The 14631-nt window shown below is 38.0% G+C and overlaps 2 protein-coding genes across 2 annotated transcripts; both read left to right on the forward strand.

Annotated features, from left to right (window-relative positions):
* The first annotated feature begins 2206 nt into the window (after positions 1-2206).
* LOC110053984 (alpha-L-fucosidase-like) lies at positions 2207-8331 on the forward strand. Its single transcript, XM_089290682.1, has 8 exons — positions 2207-2656; positions 3043-3149; positions 4098-4228; positions 4920-5053; positions 5372-5469; positions 5915-6047; positions 6516-6686; positions 7527-8331. Exons 1-8 carry the CDS (start codon positions 2313-2315, stop codon positions 7771-7773), a joined length of 1365 nt encoding a protein of 454 aa, XP_089146808.1. The 5' UTR covers positions 2207-2312; the 3' UTR covers positions 7774-8331.
* Positions 8332-9342: 1011 nt separating this feature from the next.
* Positions 9343-14243, forward strand: LOC110054002 (uncharacterized). Its single transcript, XM_020760333.2, has 7 exons — positions 9343-9540; positions 9656-9770; positions 9953-10029; positions 11312-11403; positions 11875-11974; positions 13448-13639; positions 13813-14243. The coding sequence occupies exons 1-7, from the start codon at positions 9358-9360 to the stop codon at positions 13915-13917; spliced, it is 864 nt and encodes a 287-aa protein (XP_020615992.1). The 5' UTR covers positions 9343-9357; the 3' UTR covers positions 13918-14243.
* The last annotated feature ends 388 nt before the right edge of the window (positions 14244-14631 follow it).

Below are 14631 nucleotides of genomic sequence, written 5' to 3' on the forward strand. Positions count from 1 at the left end.
GGGAGGTTCTGACTCCGCTGTCTCTTCCCCCACTTGATGCAGTACCTTGTCCCTAAGTAAAAGGTAAAGTCTGCATAGAGCCAAGTGGCCCATCAGGCCAGGCTTATCTCGGGTTCTGTAGCATGAACCGACTAGGAGTATTTCTACTACCCCCTGCCGGATAGGATGCTAGTCGATCACAGGGTTACCCCCAGCATTAAATTCACCAGTATCCATATACACCTTTGTGGAGAGAGGCACCGTGAGAGTAAAAGTGTCTTGCCCAAAAACACAACACAATGTCCTTGACAAGGGCTCAAACACGGACCGCTCGATCCATTGCTGAGCGCACTTACCACAAGGCCACCGCACCTCCCACCTTGTCCCTTAGGCCTAACCTTAACCCTAAACCTGGAAAAAGGAGTCTGTAGATTTCAGTCAAGTTTATCTCTTAGCACTCGTGTATTTGAGACAATTTCTAATTTCCTTGCTTTCTGCCATTCAGTTTACAGTACCAAAGCCTGACTTTAAGTGATTCGCAACTACTGACGGAAATTGTTTTTGCAACTTACAACTTCAGACTTTGCACAAAATTTCTCACTGGAGAAAAGCAATGTTGTAGAACTTAAGTGATGAACTAAATGCAATAAATATTAATTTGTAAGAAATGTATCTGTTCTTTAATACACGCTTTTGTGTCTAGTATCTGAGTTGGATGTAGCGAAGATATATTACCAATGGTTTGTAGACGACAGTAAGCCAATTCAGAGACACAGTGGCATAAACAAACCCACTTGTTAGCCAAATATCACAGGAAAAAAAATAAGTACATATAATTATATAATTTATTGCCATCAGGTGCTATAATGTCTTGTAATAAAGTGGTTACAAGTTAAGTAAGAATCTTACAGAAGGGAGGATGATACAACATTATGACTAAGGGGATCATAATTAATTTCATACTGATTCAAAGCACGTGATATGTACATGTCTGATTCATTAAGCACATACAATGTAAAAATTATTTTGTAGTGATTGAGCAAAGCTCATCTGAATTAAATTAAATGAAAGGAAAACCAACAACAGTCAATTATTTACATCAGTTGATACACTGCACATGTAAGATAGGGAAATAGAAATCAAAAAGCTTCAAATGACTGAGTAAACAAAATAAACTAGTGGGTTTCATTGAAGAGTTGATTACTGCCTCTCTGAAATGTTGAATGTCTTTTCAGCATCAAAAGATGTGAAACTTGACCACATCCCGTAAGTGGAAGCGGTTTCGTGTAAACAAATTCAGGTGTTTGGACATTTTAAAATATTTAGTTACCTGTGCATACATGTACAAGGAAACGGTCTTGAAAATTTCCATGTACTATCAACATGTAATCGACGTAAACAAAAAAGACCTCAAGCGAGGAAAAATTGTACATGAACCGAACATATTGAGCGGTCTTGAATGTTTTCAGTATTTCCAGCGTTCGCTGCGGCCAACAAATCACAATATTTTCGATTTCTACTCCCTTCGCAAACGCCACCATTATATATAAATGTAGGCTTAAACAATCTTTAATGATAGAGAAATATCTTGTGAATGAAATGAACAAATGTTTTATTCTGACAGCAAACGGCAGGTACAAAAAAATTATTTCACCTGTTCCAAAAGGCGCAGAAAGTCAGAAAGGTGATAGAAACGCCAAACAAGCCAGTCTTTAAAGACAAATTCTTATCAAAGTTTCTTTGACGCGTTGCGAAATATAATCTAAATGAACAAGCACCACATGTCGGCCCAAAGTGAGTGTGAATAAAACGGTCCCGACTTACATGTACCTTAACCACTTCATGCATATTACACTGTTAATCCAACTAGTCTTCAAAATCCTTGCAAAAGCTTCATACAGAACCAATCTTCTGCTTTGCTGGATACCCATCGTTGTTTTTGACAATTCTGAGGCGAGAGCGAATGAAGCAACACGATCCAGGCTCGAGTCAGCAAACTACACATTACTCCACACAAAATGACTCCCCTGTACCCCTATTCATCACCGGAACATTGTTTGAGTATTAAAAACCCATTTAAGGGCGTCAAACTCACCAATAACGAGAAGTATCAAGGCTATTTTCGACCTTAAAACGAACCAAAATACTGAACTCGGAGAACTGATCGATCGAAGGACAGCACAGCCTGATGGTGATGACCACTGACCAGTTACGGTGACGTCAAAAAACGTATTTCCGCGGTGTCGTCTCGTGAGGGTCTCGTGATCAATTTGTTTGCTCGGCACTGTTTCTGTACTCTTCGAATTTGCTTTTTTATTTCGCCGGTTTGCAGAATGTTTACTTCTGTTACAGCATTACTCTTGTTTGTATGCCAGTTTTCTAGTGTACAAGCCAAATATGAGGCTACCTGGAAGTCGCTTGATTCAAGACCGCTTCCATCGTGGTATGACGAGGCAAAGTTTGGAATTTTCATGCACTGGGGAGTTTTTTCAGTTCCTAGTTTTGACTCTGAGTGGTTTTGGTGGTATTGGAAAGGACAAAATAATCCTAAATGTGTCGAATTTATGAAAAAGAATTATCGTCCAGGCTTCTCTTATGCTGATTTTGCACCGATGTTCCGGGCAGAATTTTTCGATCCTGACTTGTGGGCAGATCTGTTGGAGCGCTCTGGTGCAAGGTTTGTATGTGAGAGTTATATTTTTTCACCTTTTTGTGTGTGTGTGCGTGTTAGTCGTTTGAGCTACTTGATCACATCTTTGGCTTCCTTTTTTCCTTATTGCAGTAGTCGTTCTTTTAAGAGAAATTTGGAAAGTAATGATGTAACACATATTAGTACAACCATGAAGGTGAAGCTAACAAATATGTTGATTGACAGATTGATCGATTACCCGTGGAGGGATGGCTGGAAGCTCTCAAGACCTGCGTACAAGTATCCCTCCCCCTCTTCGTAAATAACCCCGCCACACACCTCATCTGATCCAGTGTACATCAGTATGAAGTTTCATTTAAAAGAACTGACAATTATATATTAAGCTTACTGTGTTTTTATGTTTCACTGGACAGGTATGTTGTGTTGACTAGTAAGCACCATGAAGGGTGGACAAACTGGAAATCTAACGTGTCTTGGAACTGGAACTCTGTTGATAACGGTCCTCATAGAGATCTTGTTGGTAAGCAAGCGGTTAACCAAATGATTTAGATATAGACACCATTCACTGGAGAATATTGCAGCTGCTATGCATTGTATTAATAAATAATGCAAATTGTTTTGAGACATGCAAACTATATGATTTTATGATACTGGTACTTTTGATTTGAAGGACCATCCCACTGTGTTGCTAATGCATAGTTCCAGAAAATATCCAAACGTTTTCCACAGAAGGGATGGAAATTTCCTGGGGAGGAAGGGGGGAGGGGGGGGGGGGGGGTGTGGAGGGTTCTCTAAGACCAAAACATTTAAAGAAATGTATCATTAAGCTTCATTAGAATTTCCAGAGGGGTGGGAAGGTCTTAGAAAAAAATCCCCTCTATGGGGAAGGTATCATGGAACTACACAATAAATTTCACTTAAACTACATATCTTTCATGTCTGTATGACTTATTTTTTAAATTATAGCTAATACAGACCTATTTCAGTAGATTAAAATTCAGCCTAACAATAGACTTTGGCATGAGGCTCCGGGGAAATTATAAACTCCACAAATTCCATAGTTATTCTGAAGAGCCTCGTACCAAGGTCTATTGTTTTGGGGCTGAATTTTAATACATCAAACTTGATCTACTAAGTTACAAGTGTTTTAATTTCTGTGGATGTATCTTTTTTTTAACAAATGGACTTTTTTATTTAATTGCAAAAACACATAATTACTTGCATTATACTTAAGCTACTTACAACAAAATAGCACAATACTTACTCTACTTACAATACCACACAATTCAATACAATACAATATTTTTAGTGGACTATTTACACTATTTACCATGTGTTACTTACATTACACTTAGGATAAGGTTACGCTTATGCTATACAACAATACAACAACTTGCACTGCTACAAATTCTTACTAATGCATATACTTATACTTAGTAGTGTGGATGTATCTTTGCTGTGTTCACAGGTGACCTTGCATCATCCATCAGGAAGCGTACTAACATTACATTTGGCTTGTACTATTCCCTGTATGAGTGGTTTCATCCTCTTTATCTTAAGGACAAAGAAAATAAATTTACCACACAGGAGTATGTTGATGTAAGTTGTGGCACAACAGTCACAAGATGTTAATTTCACTGTCTGCAGATTTCAAATGGTGCTCCTTTACAGTTATATTTTAGATATTACAAGTTTTCAAAAACTAAGATAACAAAGTTTAAAAGAAAATCTTTGGGGTTGCGCCTATACAACTCCGCCAAAATCTCATCACTTACCTAGCAAGTCCCAGTTATACGTATTTTAGATTATGAAACAATTACTTTTAGGCATGATCTTATTAGACAATTTGAGAAATATAGTCTGTGGAACCCTTTGATACAACCAACTCAACCAACCCTTTACATAACAGCAACATAACCTTCCTCATTATTACTGTCAGTCACTTTTTAAGCCCAAGGAGAACCTGTACTCAGCCATCATTTTTTTTTTAAGATTTCAATTAAAACCGCATCTTGAAGGCTTAAAGGTGGTCATATTCTCTGGGATTCAACTGTGCAAAACATACATCTTCATCAGAGTAGTTTCTTAAAGAAATCATTGCTTTCAAATTGCGAGTTTCGTTTTCCAGATCTTTTTAACCACATGTATATTGTGAATTAAGATGAATGATGCATATTTAAACATATACAAATTTATTAGTTAACAGTTAATTCAAAAATGCTTCAATCAATGTTTTGTATAATGTATACCTTTCCAGAGTTGAGTAGACTTGTGTTCTTATTTATTGTAGGAAATTATGCTGCCTCAGATGCATGATATTGTTAACACTTACAAGCCTTCATATGTCTGGACAGATGGTGATTGGGAAGCTAGTGACAAATACTGGAACAGCACAGAATTTCTGGCATGGCTGTATAATGACAGGTGATGAATTAACAGACTGCGGGGGCTCAGTTGTTTAAAGGAGGGTTAAATTAACCTTGGATATGAGCTTGTTAGATGTTTATAACTGTCTTAACTAGGTTAGCTTAACCTGAGTATGAAACAGCATTGTTCAAAGCTTGGTTATTGGGAGTGTTACTTGACCTTGGGCTAAGGAAGTTCAACTAATATCCCAAAATACTATTACTATTTCTTTCCTTCAAGTCAAATTGTGAGAGAGCATGGCTGCAGTGCATCAAACATTGCCAAATGAATAGGCCTCAAGGTCTTATATGCTGACATCTTCGTTTTCTTTTCCAGTCCTGTTAAAGATACTGTAGTTGTTAATGACCGCTGGGGTGCTGGTGACAGGTGTCATCATGGGGGTGTATTTACTTGTCATGACAGATACAACCCAGGTAAGGAAATCTTTTGTTATATACAATGAAACTTTCTCACTTTGTTTACTGGGCCTCACCTGTGGAGGCAACAACTTTTTCTGAGAATTTCGGGGCTTTTTTGCATACAGCCTTTATTTCAAATTTTTTACTGTCCACTTTGGGCTTTATTTCTCAGAAAACATGTGGATCAATGGGAATGGCTAAGTTTCCTAGCATCAGCCTGCAATTTACTTAGTGGAAAATTGAATCTAATCTTACTAATCTTATTAGAAATTAAGGGATTAAGTTAAAAACCAATGCATGAATGGGACTGTTAGAGTTCGTCTTTTTAACATAATCTGCAAGTGTTAAAGTTTTAAAATCTATGTGAGTAGCTGCTTTAATAACATTTTATTGCAAGGTGTAATTAATTTCATGATTGTCGGTTGATCATGATGCTCGGTACTATCTCTTCCTTTGTTAGGTGTTTTGCAGAAACACAAGTGGGAAAACTGTATGACAGTTGATAAAAAGTCCTGGGGTTATCGCAGAAACACAACTTTGGCAGATTTTCTCACAATTGATGATTTGACTTCTATTCTTGCTTCAACTGTCAGGTGAGGGGGTTAATAAAGGTTTCCTTCTCACCTTGCTCTTTCCCTACATCCTTCTTTCATTCTTTCCCTCTTTCATCCATCATCCATTGGGGGAGCAGAGACAGTGCTGTGGTGCAAGCGCTCTCTTCCCACCAATGTGGCCTGGGTTCGATTCCAGGCCAGTGCCATTATGTGGGTTGAGCTTGTTGCCTAAGGGTTTTTCCCCAGGTTCTCTGGTTTTCCTCCCTCCACAAAAACCATCTCTCCAAATTCAAATTTGACCAGGATAGAGGACCTGCATGAAAGCCAGCTAAGGCGGATGTGACTTCCTCTCTAAATGTCATTATCACATATGCATTTTATTTTATATTTTTAGCTGTCCATGCATCTGTCCATCCGTGTTCTCAACCATCCAAATAATTTGTCTGTCTGTCCTACCTTAATATATTGAGCCTTATATTGAGCTTATATTTTTTTGTTGCTTGTCAGCTGTGGAGGCAACATGCTTATGAATATAGGCCCAACTGCAGATGGCAGGATTGATCCCATTTTCCAGGAACGTCTAGAGCAAATGGGAGACTGGTTGAAGGTTAACGGAGAAGGGATTTATGGAACCAAGCCTTGGCGAGCTCAGAATGATACAATAACCCCTAACATATGGTAAGAAAGTGTTGGCAAGAACACTCATAAGCGGATACGGGAATTTTTAAGGTTGGGGGGAGGGGGGGGGGGGGCAGTGGGTGGTACCTTGGGCCTGCAGAATCAGTGGGGCATAATTATTGTAGTCTATGTGTAGCCACACCCACTACCAATTTTTCCCTGGGTGTGGGCATGACCCACATGGGGCATGCCCCTTAAATGTTGCAATTTGAGAATTGCAACTTAATTTTAAACTGTTACACCAGAGGAACTAGCAATGACACAAACTAGAAATTACTGTGAGGTACCTGTCCAGGGTCTTTGCCTTTATTTCTGCCAAAATATTCATAATCCTTTTCAATTTTTGCTATTCTTGCTTCTCCAAATGGGAGTGGCTAGCCACCCAATCACTCACCCATCCCCCCTCCCTATGTCTGCTCCTGATTGATCAAAATCTAGGCTCTCCTCATAATGCCAGTGAGTATATTTTCAAGTAGCTAAGTAATGGGAAGTTAATATATAGAAAGTCATTGATTTGGTTATTCAGGAAGTACCAGATAGACAGATAAATAATTTCATTTAAACATGGTAAAATTCCTTCAGCCTTTTTGCAATGCTGTGATATCAATTTCCAAGTATAAAAGTGTATAAATGTTTACATCAGACCTCGCAAAGTGATTAACTACTTGAATGTACATTGCACATAGTTTTGTCCAGGCGTCTTACTCTCATGTATGCTTATAATTTTACAGTGGATGTTTACATGTAGGGCTGGTCTGGTAGCTAGGCCACCTGTTCTTAATGCTCAGAGTTAGTCATGTGTACATTACCCTTACGTTTATTTTTTGTCCCCACATTAAGGTACACCAGCAAACCAGGAGTTACCTATGCCATTGTGTTAGACTGGCCAAAAACAGACACACTGACTCTTGGTGTACCAATCCCTATTGAGGCTACAGTTATCACTCTCTTAGGCCTTCCAGATGTCAAGTTTCCTTGGAAGCAGATTTCTGAATACAAGGGTGTGATTATAGCAATTCCACCTCTGCCTGTCTCTGATCTGCCATGTCAGTGGGCATGGGTTTTTAGAATGACCTATGTACAGTAATTACAGTTACAATGATGCATGGTGCAATGAATTTTTTAATCAGTGTTACAAAATTTTTCAGTGGAAGTCAAACGTTCCCAGCGATATAGTCAGACGTTGGAGCTTATGAAGCAATTCTTTGCACATAATCATGTAAAGTTTTCTTTTGTGAATAAACTTTAAGGTGAGAATCAGGAAGTGCTGAAGAACTGTGTATAAGTGTAATATTATTTAGTGTTGAGTCCAAAGGACAAACATTGTAATTTGAAGTAATGAATATTACAGATCAGCATTTTAATTGCATTTCATGGCTTGAATCTTTGTTTTTTACTTTAGTTTGAGAGTTTTTTTTTTATCACAACTGTCTGACTCTCGGTACAAATGGAAAAGGGCTCTGAAACAGGGTCAAGAATCCATTTTTAGTAATTTTTTATACTTACATGCACATGTTTTTAAGTAGTTAAACAAGAAAAGAAAAGCATTGTCTGGATTAACCCTTGCAGTTAAGCTTTTCTTAGATAAGCTTTACATTGTAGGTTATATTATAACCCGAGCAATAATAAACTTGATTAAAAATGGTGTTCTGCTTATCATTCTAATAATCATACAGTGTTTATAGGCCCAAGATACCAGTAGTGAAAAGGGCCTGCAGCCTCAGCGGGGGCAGGGGGTGGGGGGAGGTACTCCCTATAATGGACGGTATGGGGAGGCTCTGCCTGAAAGGGTAACCTTTTTCAGACCTCAGTTATATGAAAGGGTAGAGATTTCACAAGTTGAGGTAAGCTTATATGAAAGGGTAGGGAAATCTGCCATTTAGGTATTCAAAAGGGCCTCTAATTAAAATATTTTGAAGAGGCGCAGCATATGACAACATAACAAGACTTAATTCTAAGGGTCTAGAAAAATGATGCAATATTCTTAAGTAGGTATGTGAAAGGGGTATGTTTTTTAAAGAAAAGGTTTACGGAAGGGGTACCTTTTTTGTCAATAATGGGCCTAGTATCTCAGAGCGGTGTTTCCTGCAAGAAGATGGTGTACTTTTTCCAGTATAATAAGTACTTTCATTAAAATTGAGCAAACCTGTTCGGTCAGTACGGTTGGATTTTGGCCTCGTTCTCTTTTTTTTTTTTTTTTCTTTTTTTTTTTGCGTATTTATGGACCGAGACGAAAAAACACGCAAAAACAGAACTTGGCCAAAAAAGGGAACTTCACGCTTGGTCAATAACCCATATACATCAACTTCGTCTTGAAGTTTAGAGAAGGTTTAACTTTGATCTCGTGACTATCGATGAAGATTGAGTGACTATCACGCACATTCTCGTGACTGATAGGTCGTCACGCATCCCGTCAAATGTTCGTGGCCAACTTCTTTTCCGCCCCCCCCCCCCCCCCCCCCCCCCCAGAACGAGGTTAGGAAAGATTGCATGACGAGCCTAAAAAGAGCGTCTGCCGAGGAAGCTGCGGAAAGCAAGTGAATCCACCGGTCTACATGAATGCATTAACAATCACTGAAAATTTCTTCACCACATCTTCATCGAATTTTTTTTTAAAAAACAGTGATGTAATTGAAGAATTTCCGTGGCAACTGTTAACTTTATCCGAAGAATGCTACACGTTGATTGGTTAAGTTTGGGGGTGTGTTGGTTGACGTGTCACCGAGCACTCTCGGTCAAACTCTTCCCGGCCGGTCGAACTTTTATCACGACAAGAAACATGGCAGCGGTCAAGGATTGTAAAGATACTTTGTGCTTGTTTGATGTCGATGGAACTGTGACTCCTGCCAGATTGGTAAGCTAAATTCTCCGGATTGTTTTGTTTGGGGCAAAGGGGCTCACAGAAACATAGTTTGCGAGGTCATTTTGTGTACAAAGGTCTCTGTAAATAACTCGAACGAATATTGTAGGTTGTTACTCCAGAAATGAAAGAATTCATGAAAGAACTCCGTAAGAAGGTTGCAGTTGGTTTAGTTGGAGGTTCTGATTTTCCAAAACTTCAAGAACAGATGGGAGGAGAAGATGGTGAGATCATATTGTGAAAAGTCATCGGTTATTAAGTCTTTGTGGTGAAAATTCTTCGTTTGTCAAGCTATGCTCATAGCATGAGCTGGTACATGCATAGTTCTTTTATTTTATCTTGATCAGTTCTTGTTAATACCAAAGATGTTGTGATCAACTGACCCTCTTCTCTCCTGATTTCTCAGTGACGAGTCTATATGATTATGTTTTTCCTGAGAATGGCCTTGTAGCTTACAAAAATGGCGAACTCATAGCCACACAGGTTAGTTTATCCTTATTTAGTTTGTTTGCAATCTGTGCTTAAGTGATTCGAAGTCGCTATTTTTACCCCAACTACAGTCAAGCCCCTCCTCGACAGCCACCTTGGTGACAGAGAAAAGTGAATCAAAAGTGGTCGTTGTAAAGAGGTGGCTGTTATGGGGACGTAGGGGTGCTATGTGACACATTTTCTTGTGGGGGTTACACTATTTGTAGTTTTAAAAACTGCTAATTGTAGCACGCAACTACGAAACATAATCAAACAGAGACCAATAAAGCACTTTACAAATCAAGCTTTTTGGACTTTTACTACAAAAATGGGGTTTTGTATACACTGTTTCTCAGCTATTGATTAACTGGCCAGTGTTGAGAGGTTATTGTGACAGCTCTGGGATGCACTTTAGTGGCCATTGCCATTGTGGAAAGGTGGCTGTTGTAGAAAGGTTAAAATAAGAATGAATGTATGGACCATCAGCTGGGACAAACGAAAAGTAGCAATTATAGAGAGGTGGCCCGTCCTGGAGGCTGAATTATACTCTTCCCTATTCCCAGTGGACCCACGTGTGGGGACCTCAATTATGTTATACATGTATATGATGCTAGAGAACATCGCAGTGGGGTATTCAGGGCTCCAAATGTGGACCCCATTTTAGGAAGAAGCTGCATATACTTAAATGATACTCCATTCTAGAAATAGGCCAATTTTTAATACTCTTTATAGAAGATATATTAATGGCTTTATGAATACTCTGTAATTGCTGCTGATACTTTGAAGTTTGTGAAACATCTTGAGCATGGATACCCTGTTTAATTTATAGATCAGGAATTCTGAAATCACAACCCTGAGCAGCAGCACATATCGTCATACTATAGGTAGATTGTGGATCAAAATAAGGAAAATAATCTCGAGGACCTCTAATATTCACATGGAGATTAGCCAGATCAGAAAAATCCCTAAGAGATGGCTCTGCAGAGATCTCACAGGAAGATATCACAGACAGTTGTCACAGACTGTTGTCTTTCTACTAAAATGAAAGAAAAAATAATAAACTAAGACTTGCCCAGGGAAAATTTGAGAGCTGCTTGTCCAAAGGGCAAGCCATGATTCAAGTTTTTTTCAAGTCCTGAGTTGACTAGATCTGTTGTTAAATGTACTTTCTTTGTTTCAAATTTCTGTGTGTTCCAGGGGTGTGAGACCTTGAGGTGTGTATTTGGATCTGTGCTAGGCATCTATGGTGTAATGTATTTAGTCAGGAACTAACATTGTGTTTATGTGTTGTTTAAAGAACATCAAAACCTTTATTGGTGAAGAAAAGCTTAAGACTTTCATCAATTTTTGCTTGAAGTACATTGCAGATTTGGATATTCCTGTTAAGAGGTACATGTAATTTGTATGTTTGATAATTCTTAGTACATTTAACATTACAGTAACTGTAATTTTTCTAATTTATCAATTTATTGCAATATAGAATTATATAAATATTTAACTTTACATGTAATTAACTAGTTCAGCTGTATTTCTTGGCGGTGTAATCTACAAGGCTGTAGCCAGAAAGAATTGTGACTGAGGCTTTAATGTCCATGAGGTATTGAGGTTGTTTATGACAACTAAGAACAATGAAAAGGTGCTGTCACTTGACCTATGATACATATGTTTGTGTCATTAAACCTGTTAATAAACATTAAACCTGTTAATAAAAGTATAATGGCCATCAAAGGAAATTGAAGTAACTAAGTCGTTATCTCATTTGTATTTTAAACAGTCAGATTAAATAATTTGTGTTTGAGAGTTCCTTTGTGTCAAACTCACCTAGCATGTATCTGTTGGTTTGTCTTTTCTTAACTTCAGAGGGACCTTTATTGAGTTTCGAAATGGCATGTTAAATGTTTCACCCATTGGGAGAAACTGCACACAAGAGGAAAGGATAGCATTCTTTGAGTATGACAAGGTTTGTAAGGAACCAATTCTGTCCAAAACACTGTTTGGTGTTTTCAATAATATTAGATGTTTACCAGACCCATTGTTAGGAAACTCTTGTTTGAGAGAAACCACAATCATGAACTCAACATGACTTGTGTGTACATGCATTTAGCTCTTGTCAAATCAAAAAGGGTTGTTCCAAGTTCTTTATATACCGGCATTTCTAATTAGTTATCCACCCTCTTGAGAGTATTGAGTGGCAAAATGTCCTTCATTCCCCACCTCCCCACCTCCCTCAGCTGAGAGAAATTGAAAGATGGAGAAAGAAACCTCCGCTGGGAAGTAGAATTTGGGGCACATCTTTTGCTCCTGGGAGTGCAGTCCAACAGGACTCATAAATTTGCTAGGAACTGGAAAAAAAAACGTTTAGAAGAGTAGTGGTTTTTTTTAATATTACAGTGTAGCTTGTGGCCAATATGATTTCTAATTATTTCTGACAAATCCACTGTAAGCTTGTTGTGAGCCACGCAACAGCTCTCCATCTGCATGCAGATATTAGGGACTTGTCAGAAATTAGCAGGCGGAGGGGAAGTGGGGTGGAGATTTTCAGTTACCGGTAAGCGATGAAAATAAAATGACCCTTCCAAGGTAAGGGTCATGAAAATGTCCCAACCCTCCCCTGGAACTTGTCATAAAATTCCATGACCCTCCCCTGGATAAATAAAATGTCCAAATTTTATGACAATGATGATGATTAAATGGCAATGGTGATAATAACATTGAGGATGATCATGATGGCAGCACTACTGATGGTGATGCTGTCAAAGAGGTCAATTCTTGTGAGTGATATCTAACAATAATGTGCAAAAGCAAAGCATGAGCTGTTTTATAAGTTGGGCTGTTGCATTTATACTTTCAATAGCTCGTCTTTTTAATATGCCAGGAAATAATTGCATGCCTTGATTTTCATACATATTTTGTTAATTCTTGTAAAACAAAATATTAAAGCATCCCTTTATGATCATGATGGCTTAATTTCTTGTGACCAGGCTCTGTCTTTTCCTGTCATTTTTTTCATATCCTAAGACAGTATTACTGCTGCATTACAAGCTGGGACTGAAAGAGTTTAAGATTTCATAGCCTGAGGTATTAACCCTGAAGACCTGAGTTTTGGTGTGTTCACTTTAACACCCATTTTGATAGATGCTTGAAATTTAGTCTGAAGAATTCTATACTTGTCTAGTGTCATAAAGCTTGGCAGAGATGGATATTATTGCAGTATTGTTGCTGAATTACTTCATACCCACACACAAACTAGGTATACACTCTACAGGGATCTCTGTAGAACTCATTTTTGACACAGAAAAGAACTGAACACTCAAAGAGTTAAAGGCTTCAGTTAGTTCAGGCTTGAGATCTCAATCATCCTTGTTCTGTTTACTGGGGTAGAAATTAATTTTGGTATTTTATTACCTGGCTTGTGATCTGTTGTTTTCCACAGGTTCACAAAGTTCGAGATAAGTTTGTGGCCACTTTGAGAGAAAAATTTGCTGATTATGGACTGCATATAAGCATAGGAGGTCAAATAAGTTTTGATGTCTTCCCAAAAGGCTGGGACAAAACGTATTGCCTGAGACATGTTGAAAATGATGGGTACAGGGAAATTCATTTCTTTGGTGATAAATGCTATCAGGTAACTCTTGCCTCTTATCGATGTTAACAAATCATGTGTATAATTTCATGCATAATTTTTAACAAATATGTGCGTCATTTCATATAATTTCAATCAGAATTATTCTTATGAAGTGGTATGTGTATGTTCTTTAATAAAACTGTTCTATAACTCTATTTTCTAATTTTCTTCAGGGAGGAAATGACTTTGAAATCTACATGGACAAACGAACCAAAGGCCATAAAGTGACGTCACCCGAGGACACCATGCAACAATTGAAGGAATTGTTTTTTAGCTAAGAAAAAGATCATAGCTTTTATTTAAATGTCTAGAAAAATTAAGGTGAAACTTTATATGTTCAAGTATATCTATTTTGCTCAAAAATTCATGGTACAATCGTAAAACATGGAACATGGGTTCTTTATTTGAACCTTTTTGTTAACATTCATATTTGTGGTGAAATTATCAGCACTGCAAATCAGACTGTTACCCGCACTTTTTTTCGCATTGTAAAGTATTCCTTGCGGACAACATTTTACTTTTTTTAACTATCAATGGACATGGTATAACTGTGGAAAGGCCGCTTGCTTAATACGAATTGAATAAAGACTCACATAGGGAAAGAGTTCTTGAAGCCTACTTTTAATGCAGTTTCAGTTTCAGTTTTCAGTGCATAGTTTGATCAACAAGCCTCGTCAAAATTGTCTGTAGTTTTACTAGAAGGAACCCGTGAAATTATGACCTCAACGTCCTTTAAACACTTGCCACCTGCCCCTTTCAATGTTGGAAAACTCATTTGCCAGTTTAAAGTGTTCTGTCAACTCTGTTGTTATTAGTGTGCCAAATTAACCAGAGAACCATGTACTGGCTGTTGAAACAAAGAGTTCTTTTGTTTAATTGCCTGGAAATTTGCACGTCTGTGAACAAATATCTTCCATTATACTGTAAATGACTAAGTGTCATGAATGATTGATATGATGCTTATTCGACAAGTTCAACAAGAAGCTAGACGT

The sequence above is a fragment of the Orbicella faveolata genome, unplaced genomic scaffold, assembly GCF_042242905.1.
Source record: "Orbicella faveolata isolate gen_17 unplaced genomic scaffold, um_ofav_v1 contig_2, whole genome shotgun sequence".
In the NCBI taxonomy this organism is placed as follows: Eukaryota; Metazoa; Cnidaria; class Anthozoa; order Scleractinia; family Merulinidae; genus Orbicella; species Orbicella faveolata.

Bases quoted from the DNA above. Each gene is read 5' to 3' on its own strand.
- LOC110053984 (XM_089290682.1), top strand. From the start codon at position 2,313: ATGTTTACTTCTGTTACAGCATTACTCTTGTTTGTATGCCAGTTTTCT. The intron at 3,150-4,097 runs GTAAGCAAGCGG...CTGTGTTCACAG, and splicing joins TCCTCATAGAGATCTTGTTG to GTGACCTTGCATCATCCATC. The intron at 4,229-4,919 runs GTAAGTTGTGGC...TATTTATTGTAG, and splicing joins CCACACAGGAGTATGTTGAT to GAAATTATGCTGCCTCAGAT.
- LOC110054002 (XM_020760333.2), top strand. From the start codon at position 9,358: ATGCTACACGTTGATTGGTTAAGTTTGGGGGTGTGTTGGTTGACGTGT. The intron at 9,541-9,655 runs GTAAGCTAAATT...CGAATATTGTAG, and splicing joins CTGTGACTCCTGCCAGATTG to GTTGTTACTCCAGAAATGAA. The intron at 11,404-11,874 runs GTACATGTAATT...TCTTAACTTCAG, and splicing joins TTGGATATTCCTGTTAAGAG to AGGGACCTTTATTGAGTTTC.